A 13,158-nucleotide genomic window follows, 5' to 3' on the forward strand; every position below is an offset into this window, starting at 1 on the left:
ACTAATATGCCTTTCAAACAGTAATACGTAGAAGGGATATTTTAATCTTAAGAAAAAGTGAAACTAAAAACAATGCATTATAACAACCATCTATAAACATTTCGAAAAGAAAACTAGGCATTTCACATCAAGAATAAGAGAAATCTTCTTAAATACAGCCATTTAAGCCTGCAGATAGTTTGAATTTAGAGGCAAATCATACTGAATGAAATGTCTTTGTACACAACAAACACTCTGTATAATAACTGTAACACTAAAGCAAAATCTTGACCACATTTAATGAGTATAAAATGTATGTAAGAAGTAATGCACAGAACTCCATTAAATTATCTGTATATCTGATTCCACTTAAAATGGTATGGGTGATCATTTTTGTTTGTTTTAAGTAACCTAAGTTAAAACACTTACCTGGGTTTCATATAAGTGGGCAATGTGAAATTGAACTGCAAAGATGATGGAAAACAAAAATCAATAATAATACAGCAGTGTCTGGGTAAATTTAATTAAGAATATAAAATGTAAAATATAAGCACCATCTCTACTACATAGATTTAAGTAATTATAGAACATAACTTTTATTTTTAATAACACAGAATATATAAACAAATATACACGAACATATGTATTCACTGTTGGCTATTACTAAATTTTGTCAATGTAATTATTAAAATTAATATTAAAATCTATAGCAAGTGGGTATACTTCTTACAAAGTTCAAAATGGCAACATTAAACAAATGAAGAAAACTTTTATAACCTATACGTTTCAAAACATGGTATTTAAAACCTGAGTTACAAGTCAAAAAAGAAAAAGTGTTTGATTAAAACAACAAAAATACCCTCCAATTTTTTTCCTTATACCATATTTCATATCAATGTTTATAAAGAAGTCATAGACAAGAATGACACTAGTAATAACACATAGAGGAAATAAGTTGCATTTCTCTACCAGTTCTTCATAATCTTTTTTTAAAGTCAAACCACTTGGAAGGCAAGAATAGTAAACAGTCTCAACATTAATAAGTATCTCTTGAAAATCAAATAAAAATATACGTATTGCAGCTTTTGTTTTCAACTCTTCCTGATACTGCACCACCAGAATATGAATGATTCAACAAAAGCAACAATGAACCAGGAATCAAAACTGGATTCTGGTTTACTTAAATAATATGATTTTCATCCTTCAATGACAAATCTTTTATTTAATGTTCTATCTACCTGGATTTCATAGTTGAATTTCAAGGAGTCTGGGAGCCTTTCAAAATTATATGCATAATATATATGTGGACCTTTAAAAACAATGTCCACAGCTATCATCAATTTCTCATCGCCATCATAAACTAACTCTCTCACTGACTCCCATAACTGTAAGAGTCACCTGGGAGGCTTACTAAAAATAGAGATCCCTGAGATTATATTCAATGATCCCAGGCAAGGCCTGGAAAAGTGCCTTTTTATTTAGTTCTGCAAGGGATTCTGATACCTGTTCCTAGACCAGCACCTGGGAACAGCTGAAGTAAATAAGCATAAACACCAAAACAAAATATATAATGAACTTTAATATCAAACAACATTTTTGGATCAATAGTAAAGTACTGCCCTCTCCATATATAATCATTAAATATCGTATATTAAATAATCAGAAATGAGGCAAAATAAAAACATCACCTTTAAAAGTTGAAAACCAACATTTTGTGAAAAGCACATAAAAATAATAATAAAAGTTCTACAGATATAAATATCCCCTTTACCTATATCTGTTTCAGGGGTTTTCTTATTTCCTAGTCCCCTTTTCCAACACAGCTCCCTTGAGAGTTCCAGTCCATCTCACCTCACTACATCATTAGAGGGAGACCAGGTTACAGGTTAAGAGAATGAGGAAGAGATGGAAAATCTATGCCCTTCTCCCCTGAATCTTCCTACTCCTCTAACAAAGGTGACATGGAAAGGTCACATGGAAGAAAAGATCAGCAGCACGGTGGCATTCTATTACCATCCCAAACTTCCTCCAGGCTCAGCAAGGGCTTTCCTATCCCATGAGTTACTAAATCCAGTATCATCTTTTGTGGTATGAAAACCAATCTATATTTAAATTCTTAAAAGTCCTCTTCAAAGTGGAACATAACCATACAACTAAGAAAAAGCTCCGCTTGGCAAGTCTCAATTAGAGGTAGAAATTTTTAACAAATATTGCCATAAAACGTTCTGAAATTAAACTTTTCTCAGAAATTAATACATTATTTTTAGAATTAATAGAATTAATTAAATCTAGAAGGAACAATTTTATCCCAAGGGGCAATCATATAATGAGAAGTCTCACATCACCATGATTCTACTTTCAAAACACAAACTGTAATTAACCCCTCTTAAATAGCTCTAGAAGAGGCAAGTGAATCTACTTATTTTCTTTAATTGCATAAATGAATTGTGCCATAAAACAGAAATCTCATACAGACTTTTTTTAAAGCTCACTTTACTTTCTAAAATCTTCTGAACTTTGTAGCACGACAAAGTAACATGGAAGATTTCAAAAAACAGTCAACGTCTGTGGCATATCTAAATAGGTAATGATATAAAAAATTTGAAGAGAAATAAGTTTTACAAAGATAATAAAGAGCCTGATGTTTACACAGTAATAATATCTAGCTCAAATTAAGTAGTCTGTGTTTGCTAGTGCTCTGTGAGACATCAGCCATTATTACCATGGTTATCAAGTAGCCATGTTGATTGTCAAAAATAAACTACCCAGGGCTTCCCTGGTGGCACAGTGGTTGAGAGTCCGCCTGCCGATGCAGGGGACGCGGGTTCGTGCCCCGGTCCGGGAAGATCCCACATGCCGCGGAGCGGCTGCGCCCGTGAGCCATGGCCGCTGAGCCTGCGCGTCCGGAGCCTGTGCTCCGCAATGGGAGAGGCCACAACAGTGAGAAGCCCGCGTACCGCAAAAAAATAAAAAAATAAACTACCCAAATCAACTGTCCTCTTCAAATTCAACAAGATCTGCCCTGTGGTACTCATTCTACATAGGTGTTTTCCTTCAGGAGCAATGATCTACAAGTAAGATTTAACTTCAACAGAGTAGAATAAAATGAGGATTTACAAAATTTATTAGTTTGAAATTTATGTGACGTCCCTCTAAGGTTATCATTCAAACTGACAAGTACATATGAAAGTTAGTTTTTAGGCACTAGCTACAATCAATTAAATGAAAATCAGATTTTTTTCTTATTCCCATAAATTAATTTAAAAAGGATTTTAAGGGTTTATATTCTAGATGGTTTATATAACCTGGATATATAATTAAGGATAAAGTATAAAAAATTAACATTTTATAAATTAATGTATCAATGAGTTAAACCCTTTTTCTAATTTATCCTCATCTTAGAAACTAAAATATTGCTGCATTTGTTACCTTCCCACCATTTGTTCTGGAAATACACTGATCAGTACTAAATCCTGAGTTTCATTTAAAGAAAATAGAATTCTTTTAAGTTTTCTCAGAAAATCACGTTTAGTAGAATTATGAGATAATTAGTCTGGTCTAGATAATGATTTAATCCACACTATGTCTTAATTCATGTTATATGCAAGTTATATTCAAATTTCTACCGTTCTTTTCACTGATTCAATCATTTGGGGGCGTTTTTACCACTGAGACTTCTCTTCACTAAACTCCTTTCTATATGGTTAAAAAATGAAGTCACTTACAGCAAAATACTGACTCTGTAAAACCTAGAATCTTTTGACTGATCTGAAATTTTCATGAAGAATGACTCAATTTTTCATACATTTTAATTATAAATTTTATTGTTCAAGTAAGAAAGTTTTAAAGAAATCCAGCTTGAATCCAATGCATATTCTTTAAACTTTTATTGGCTACCTTAAAGTACACTAAATAAATATGCCAACACATACATATTGATAAACACATCATAATCAACCCAATCTGCTTTTGGAAAGAAACATACATAGAAGCAGAAAATAAATGTCTAAAGAAAACCACTGTATCAGAACATGCTTCACACATTCTTTTTTAATTAACTGAAAAATCTCACCTCAATTTTTATGTGTGATGCTTAAAACTATAATAGAAAGTCAAAGTATATCTTCATAATTACCAATAATTTTAATACCACAAAGCCCGAATCAGTGAGCTAACACTTAAGAATCTTTGTATACTCTGTTTTCCTAAAAGATTGGCAAACCCTGTTTTTAATCCCCCCAAGTCATCTACAATGTAATTAATACACAAATAATCAATCTTGTTCACTAGCACAGATAATTTAATTCAACAACTCAGTTCACTGGCATATCTATTTTAGACACAGGCTGCTGCTCATAATAACTGGTCTCACATGTTCCATTTGTACAAGTAGCCATGGCAACAAATACAGTTAGATTCAACAATTCTAGGGAAAAAAATTACACAGGATTTATGACTATTATTATTATTACTATTATTTGCCATGAAGTGATCTGAACGCATGCAGAGAACTATGGTACTTAATAATACTTACTTTCAGCATTGGACAAAGTGCAGGGATTACAGTCAACCAAAGCTAACTGAAAATGCTGCAAGAAGAGAGTGAGAAAATTAATACACTAAATTCAATCATATAAATGTATTTTAAAATAATCTTCAGGTATATAAGGTCTAATATAATAATGAAACTATGCTATGCAAATAAAACATACTAGACAACCAACTAGCATTACCTTGAACATTTACTGCTGGCAACAAACATGTTGCTGAATATTTTCTTCAAACAGTTGAGAATGGAGAATTGGGGTAAGAATTAACTTGATATCAAGTTATCCTACATAAATTTTGTTTATATGGAAAAAGAATCAGGTTTTTAAGTCTTCTAGTAAATAGGAAGTATTAGGTATAGAACACATCAAATAGAAAACATCATTATTTTAAAAACTGAAAGTAAAAGTTCAATGGCATTAATGTATTAAATACCACTATCTCAAAATGATGTGAATGTTTTTTAAAAAAATGACTATGAGAATTATCATAAAGGGTAAAACTATCTGCCCTTACTGATTCTTCAATAATTACTGTATTTAGTGTCTTTTAAAAGTATCTGAAGTACCACAAAGAATGCATCAAATAGCCACACAAAACCAATGCACATAAAGAAAACCACTGATACACATTTCAGCAAACTAAAGGGAGATGAGGGAGTAGGGTGGGGATGGCATGACCTCATAGTTTCATTTCTAGTATCTAAACCAGATGCAAAATAGATGTACCTATTAAGACATAAATCAGCAGAAATAACTATCAACTATGATCATCAACCCCCAAACCTGAAGATGCCATAGTAAAATATCTAGCACCCATCCATCCTTGCAACCAACAGAAATGAAATGCAATTATCCTTTTAGAACGTACATGCTATTATATGTGTAGGCAATAATAAACCACTAATAATTTACAGCATCCACTTGTAATAATGTCATATAAGCCTGCCCCCCCCAAAATACATGTCAAACTCTAGGTGTAACACTTATAAGAATACAAATCATCATCAAGAACACTGGACGCCATCTGGCATCTAGTGTATCAACATTAAATCTGCTATCTAAACTAAGAGAAGGCATACAAGTAATAGAAATGGTATAAAATATTTAAAATTTAAAAAAAGGTAAATCTCTTTGAACTCTTCTAAAAAATATTTCCAGAAATGTATATTCAAATTTTCTGAGTCTCCACAAATTTTTACCATTAAAAGTAATCAAAAGCCAAAGTATACACCATTTTCTAAAAATTACCACTCCTATCCACAATCCAAATGCCTAAAGAGTTATATTTTTTTAACTGCTGGATAAACTGAAAATTGATATGTACAACGACAACTTCTAGATATAAGCCCAAAAAGAACTTTCTTTATCAAAACTTTCTTATCAAGAGGAATCATCATCAGCAAGCTTTTAGTACTGTATTTCAGAACAGAACCAACAAAACTGCACTTGGTCAACTAGAACCCTCAATTAACAAAAATAAACTAATGTCAGCTACCAAGTGTTACAATGAAAGAAAAATTAGAAGGCATAATTTGGTATGAATCAGTAGTTATTACATTCATTCACGAATGTCTGTTATGTGCTTGCATAATTAGGCTAGCCTACATTTGCAGTACTCTTAACATTTAAGGGTTGTAATATTCTGAATGGGCAAGCTACTAACTAAATGACTATGACCCTTAAATGTTAAATATTTAATCCATTCAACAAATACTTCAAGGCCCTATAATGTCCTTAGGACAATGCAGATACTAGGGACACAATGATCAACAAACCAAGAGTGAAAAATTATTTGCCGTGATTGACCGAATGAAAAAAAAATCCAACATCTGAACACTTCTAGAACTGCTTTTATTTTCCCCTGGCCTACAAAGCAGATTGTATGTCCTCAAACATCCTTTTAGTGTGCTACCATAGCAATAGAAAACAGACTATTTTAAAAAGTGAGTACTATGAAAGCAAAGCACGCTTTATAACCAGTTGTTTTCCTCTAGACAAAAAGAGGCACAGAAGCCACACATTCAGACTGTACTACATTTCTAAGCCTAATCTATCCTGCCAGCATAAATTAATATTTAGATAAAAGAAGACAGACCTTTCCTAGCTGAGCCAAAGGATACAAACTGACCTGCAAAAAAACACCCTTTAAGATGGCAGTATTTTAGTTTTGCTATTTCACTGAAATCCCACAAAGAGCAGAGATGCATAATTCGAACTGCCCAATCTACATTTCATCTATCAATATTCAAGGTCCTGCAGCGAAAACTGGCAGAAGTAGTTCTGGACCATGTTTTATATAATTATCAATCAATCTTAAAATCAGCAATGAAGTCACTGACGCACCATTTCAAACCCAAAATATCATGAAATATTAAACATTTCCAAACCACAATGATGTCTAAAAATTAACTCAGCAAAAGAGTACATATTCAAAAACAGGCCTGTGAGAATGAAAGAACTTACAGAATAACTACTTAAGTTTAAGAAACTAAGAACAGCCACACAAAACCACCCCACATAAAGAAAACCACTGACACACCTTTCAGTAAACTAAAGGGAGATGAGGGACTAGGGTGGGGATGGCATGACTTCGCAGTTTCATTTCCAGTATCTAAACCGGATGCAAAATAGATGTATCTTTAACATATAAACCAGGAGAAATAACTATCAACTATGATAATCAGCCCCAAACCTTGAAGATGCCATGGTAAAATATCTAGCACCCATCGCTGCAACCAACAGAAAGAGCTAGGAAATAACTGTACCTCACACCGAAATATTGCAGTACTGAAACTGACTACTGCTGTGTGAAATAAGACTTACTACGCAGTAGAGGCTTCTGCAGTTCAAAGACTATATACAAACCTCAAGGCAGAAAGCATTCTATAGAAAATTAATTTCCAAGCAAAAAGATTTACCTAAGACTTTATTTTTCCTAATGTTAACAGTGATTTCCTTTTAATAGCACTTCTGGTCCAATTTAGTACAAGGTTCATTCAATTCATTACAATTTCTGTTGACATCTTTATCACCAAAGTCACTTTCTCTTTAAAAGGTTTTGACTTGTTCAGTATTTCAAAATAACTTTATAGTATTTCGCTTTCTATACACTAAGGAACTTGATTTCTATCTGGAGGGGGAAATCTATATTGATGTAATTAACACACAAAACTTGAGTTTCAAGACTTTATTTCCCTTTAAAGAGTTTTACTTCTAGTTATATAGTCTGTGATTATCTCACAATCTTTTCAACTGTAGAACCCTCCAACTGTATTCCCAACTCTGAAGACAAGCAATGAGATAACTTTTCATAATTGACAAATTATGGTTGTATGCATAAATTATTAATATGGAGCAATGTTTGAATTCCATATCCAATCTTGGATTTTCTGATTCAGTGGGTTGGGGATCACACCCTGTGAACCAGATTAAAGCTTCCACAAATTATCCCAGTGCACAGTCAGGGTTAAATGCCAATATTTAAAACTTGTGAATTGTGTGCTTACCCCCCAAAGCCTTACTTCAGTCTATGTAGACAAGGTATGTGTAGTCAATACTGCTGTCTATATTCAATTAAAGCAGACACAGCTTTTTAGGAATAAAATGTTGGCAACCGGTTTTTACTCTACGCCAGGCACTCTGTTATGGCTATGCATCTACGCAATTGAATAAAAGGCTCACTGAAATTAATGTCCTAATAGAAGCTTAAAAGACAGTTCCATAGCAGACTCCAAAAGATATAGCTGAGGGAAGAAAAGAGGTCCTTCAGGCTGAGGAAACGACTTATGTGTACACAGCCCTTATGAAACAGGGTTTTATGGACGGTTTAAGTGGGAGAAGGGAAGGTGTCAGGCACTCTTGAAGGTCAAAGGCAAATTATTTTTTTCTTTTTCATTTTTACAGATCGCCACAATTTTGAAAGTATGATTTAAAACCAACAAACTTAATTCCTAAAACTAATAGTCTATGATAAATGAATGAAACTAGGGAAATGCCTTAGGATGTGATGGTACTTACTTTAGGGATTTAGTCTCTGAAAATAAGATACAGAACTAAAACTGATTAAGTTCTGGTAACGTTTATGAGCCACGATGCCTGGCCAAGCTGATCTGATGGAGATTCTCTCAAAGCCCTCAAACTCAGTTCTTCCATTCTCTTTGTAATACAAGATTATTACAAGAGTTTCAAGGAAGGACTCTACTGCACCAATGACTAATAGTTAATGGATCCTGGCAATCATGACTCAAAAGAGGCTCCTTCTTTTCAAGTTTACCAATCTGGTCTCTTCCAAGACTTTCTTTAACAAAAAAGTAAGACAAAAGACATTCTATACTGAAGATGTTCAAAATCTTATTTCTAGCCCTTCTTTTCAGCTCCAAACTTATACTTGTCTATACCAATATCTGATATCCCTCAGGTACCTCCAACTCGATAAACTCCCAAATGACCCATCTCCATTCGGAGGCTTTTCACGTTCTAATCCCAAAACCTGCTGCTACTTTCTTTATCCCATACTTTAGTTAACAGAAAACTGATTCAAGCCAATAAATGGGGAATCTCTACCCACACTGAATCTGTTAATAAATTAACTCCTTTATTAAAACTCCTTAAGACCTCTAGGATGTGTTACCTTCTATCCATGCATCCATGCAGCCATCCTATGAGAACCCATTTATTCTACAGATCTTGCTCACCTTTCTTCCTGTAACTGGGTCCTACCTAATCTCCCAATTCCTCCTTTCTACCACATTTTATAAAAGTACAGGTATGCAACCGATTAGAAATTCTAAAACACTGGTTCTAGTATATGTCTAATCTGTGTACACAAATGATCAGAATATGTACTGACTTAATTTTCAAGTTCTTTAAATCTAGTGTACAATTTGTGTTCATATCAAAATAAGACTAATATGTACACAAATAACAAATACAAAGCAAACATAACATATTTTATAAAGGGGATAATGTAACAATTTGCAATTGTAAAATGCTATTTTGGAACGTAACCTTTAAAAAAAAAAGTGACACTGGATACACTGAATGCTTCATAAAGCTGCATTTGAAGATCAAATATTTACAACCACAAATTTAAGTAGTTATCAGTAAACACCAAAAAATGCTTTTTGATTAGAAACAACTTCTTGTAGTTAAAATGTATTTGAGGAGAGAAACCTGACACGGGAAACCTGGACTCATCGCAACCCCTCAACATCAGAGAGGATGGTTACTGCACATCTATGAGCAGTCATGTCCTTTTCAAACATGTATTTGAGGAACTGAAGTACTTCAGCTATTTACACTACTTCACACTTGAAGGTATGTAATAGAACTCAGGGCAGAAATAAATAACAAATGAAAAAACAATTGTGGGCAGGCAGAGTGAAGTGGAGAAAGCATTATTAAGTGGTTAGATAAACCAATTAGCAGATCACCTCATACCAGATAATATCTAGAAAAGATTAAAAGGTAAAGTATAAGTTGATGAACAGCAGAAAAAGGAAACATCAGGGAAAAGATTTCTGTCCACAAGTGAGGAAAAATGGACAAAAGACAAAATAAACAGCAGTAACCATCCTCTGCCAAAAGGAACAGGGACATTACACTCAGGTGAAACCAAGTTCCATTGCCAAAGTGGGAATTGGGGTGGTGATATTTTAAGGTACAAATGTGTAAGTAGTAGATAACTAGATCTAATGCACAGCATAGAGATTACAGTCAACAATACTGTACTATAAACTTCAAAGTTGCTAAGAGACAGATCTTAATTGTTCTCACCAAAAAAAAAAAAGATAATAATGTGACATGGTAGAGGTGTTAGCTAATGCTATGGTAATGTTTATTTTGCAATATATAAATGTATCAAATCAACACATTATACACACACATTAAACTTACTCAAAGTTGTATGTCAATTATACCTAAATAAAAAATTAAAAATTTTTAAAAGCCTCGAATTTTCAAAAAGCCAGCTGGCAGAGTTAATCTATTGAACATCATGAAGGAAACAGTGCAGGAGTGGGTTTGGTGAAATAATAGCAACTTTTATTATCTTTAGACAACTGAACTAATAAAAATATGCTGTTAAAGCTTCAACAACAAAAAATATTACAGATATCTTAGAAACTTAAGGCCTGGTTAAAATTAATTTAATAGCTAGTATTCAAATTCTCAGCAAGTATTTTTATAATACATAGAGTTCAAAGTATCTTAATTAAATGAAACAAACACATTAATGAATAAAATAATAAAAGACGAGGCATTTCACAGATTCCAAAAGTGGTTTCTAAAAGGAAGTACATATCATCTGATGCCTTTACTTATTCTTTCTGCCTTAATATCTCGGCATAAAAAAATATGACAATAAAATTCCTGAGTCTATATAAAGGATATGAGATTAAATCAGATACCTGGAAATGTAGTTTTCTAGAGAAAAGTGTAAAAAAAATTAAAAGTGGAAATGCTATTTCACTCAGAAATTTCATGACTGGTGGCTGAATGAACTGGTGAACAGGGGGCATCTAGAGAAAACTGCACTGTCAGTTTGTGTAGAAAAAAATTCTGTTAAGAGATGACAAATAAAATCAGCCTTTTTTTTTCTCCCCAACGTTTCCAGCCAATCCTATGAGGCATTTTGTAATTTTATAGCCTCTTCCATTTCATTAATCTATCCATTCAGGAAACACTAAGCACCTGGTAAAATGCCAAGCTAACACACAAGTCTCATTTGAGTTTAACCCATTTCCTTAGAATCATCTCTTGTATTAGTAATTCTCATCTTCCTAACCCTTTCATATTAATCCCTTCAATCAGCACTTATCATCTTCAAATATCAAATTATAAGAGGACTTACATTGGTATCCCAGCCAACTATCCACAAGTTCCCATAAAAAAGCCACCCTCTTTACCTTTAAAAATCCAAGAAAGTTCTAATGCTGACATATTTTAGGGAAACTTAAATATGTAAATATTAGGAAGACATTTTTAATAATCTTCATTAAATTAAATAGATGCATTGGCATTAACTGAAGTATGGGTGTTATCACATATTATTTTGCATATATTAGCTTCATATGAGGGAAATAATTTTAATAGTCTGCCAGGGAGTAAAACTTAGAGGCATTATATAAAACTACTTGTCAAAATTGGTGTGCTTTTACTGAAGTAATGATAGCACACTGCCTCAAATACATAACAAATGTAAGCAATTATCATTAATATCATTAAAAAGTAATAAAACAAAATTCTGAATTATATGGAGGTAAACAGGCAACCAATCCCACCTGGGGGGATATTATCTGAAGCAGGAAAGAAAAACAACAAAATATCATGTAGAAATGTCACCCTGAAATGGACTCTGGCTCAGATAGTACTAAACTAGTTAATAAATTAAGAATTGGTACCTCCACCACTCAACTAAACACATGAAATCTTTATTGTCCAATTTAATGGAAAAATAACACCATCTGATTGAAAAGTAAGCTGGGCATTAACTTCACATTTCTGAGGATGGGCAGGGTGACAAAAATACAAGTATTCAATTCTAGGACGGGAAAATGGATTTCACACAAACAATATCTATACTAGGCCCCAAATTAGAGGAGTTTTAGATATGGTAGATAAACTGAGAACTAAGAAAGAAGGGCTGAAAAAACTTATTTGTCAGATACTTCGATATATATATTATTTAATCTTTTAACAATCTTGTGGAGTAGGTACAGTTATTCCAGTTCTACAGACACAAAGAGGATCAGAAAAGTTAGGCATCTTGCCCAAAGTCACACAATTAGTTTACTGGCAGGGTCAAATTTTAAAACCCAATTTACCTGCTCTGAGAGCTGTTTACACAGTACCAAAACAGAATGAATCTGCTTCAGAAATACATTTTGGGAGAAAAGTTATTACCAGAGATAGAAATAAAACAGGAGGCCCTGGAATGCATTTCATGTGTGGGTGAAAAGAAGGAATCTATTATGAAAATAAACTGTATTTTATTTAAATATTTTACCATCTAAAACATACTGTATATGTTGTATCTCTCCATCCCAGAGGGAAAGGAAATGAGGCAGAGAAGACCAGATCTGTAATGGACAGATTGTATGCACCACTCCCATACCAAAATACTCTTTTTACCCACCCCTCTCTCTCTATTAGACAGGAACAGTGTATTTAGGAAATCAAGCTCTGTTCAAAAACTGGGCATAACTGGTCTAAGAATAATCACACCTTTGATAAGGAATCACTGAGAATAGCCACGTGGTCTAATTCTGGCCAATGAGATGCAAAGTGAAATATTCTTGAAAAGATCAACAGGAAGTCAGGATCTTTCTCCTCTATAACATGATAAATCAGGTATTTACTGAGCACTTACTATATGCCAGCACTATACTAAGCACCTATGCCACTAGTAGTGGTATAGGTGCTTTTCTTTATGAGACACTGAAAAAGAAATCATCTCACTGTGTACCTGGCAACCAGCCTTAAGAATAAGCCAACACAGGGGCTTCCCTGGTGGCACAGTGGTTGAGAGTCCGCCTGCCGATGCAGGGGACACGGGTTCGTGCCCCGGTCCGGGAGGATCCCACATGCTGCGGAGCGGCTGGGCCCATGAGCCATGGCCGCTGAGCCTGCG

General features: G+C 33.7%; 1 protein-coding gene across 8 annotated transcripts in view; it reads right to left on the reverse strand.

Moving 5' to 3' along the window:
- The window catches only part of KDM6A (lysine demethylase 6A), a 209,390-nt gene that overhangs the window by 73,495 nt on the left and 122,737 nt on the right, over window positions 1-13,158 (reverse strand). For all 8 annotated transcript variants that reach the window (XM_060137954.1, XM_060137952.1, XM_060137950.1 and 5 more), the window contains exons 7-8: window positions 4,514-4,568; window positions 409-443 (exon numbers count right to left, since the gene is read on the reverse strand). In XM_060137954.1, the coding sequence (XP_059993937.1) occupies window positions 409-443; window positions 4,514-4,568 (90 nt within the window). The remainder of the gene's footprint in view (window positions 1-408; window positions 444-4,513; window positions 4,569-13,158) is intronic.

This window comes from Lagenorhynchus albirostris, chromosome X (genome assembly GCF_949774975.1).
Source record: "Lagenorhynchus albirostris chromosome X, mLagAlb1.1, whole genome shotgun sequence".
Classification (NCBI taxonomy): domain Eukaryota; kingdom Metazoa; phylum Chordata; class Mammalia; order Artiodactyla; family Delphinidae; genus Lagenorhynchus; species Lagenorhynchus albirostris.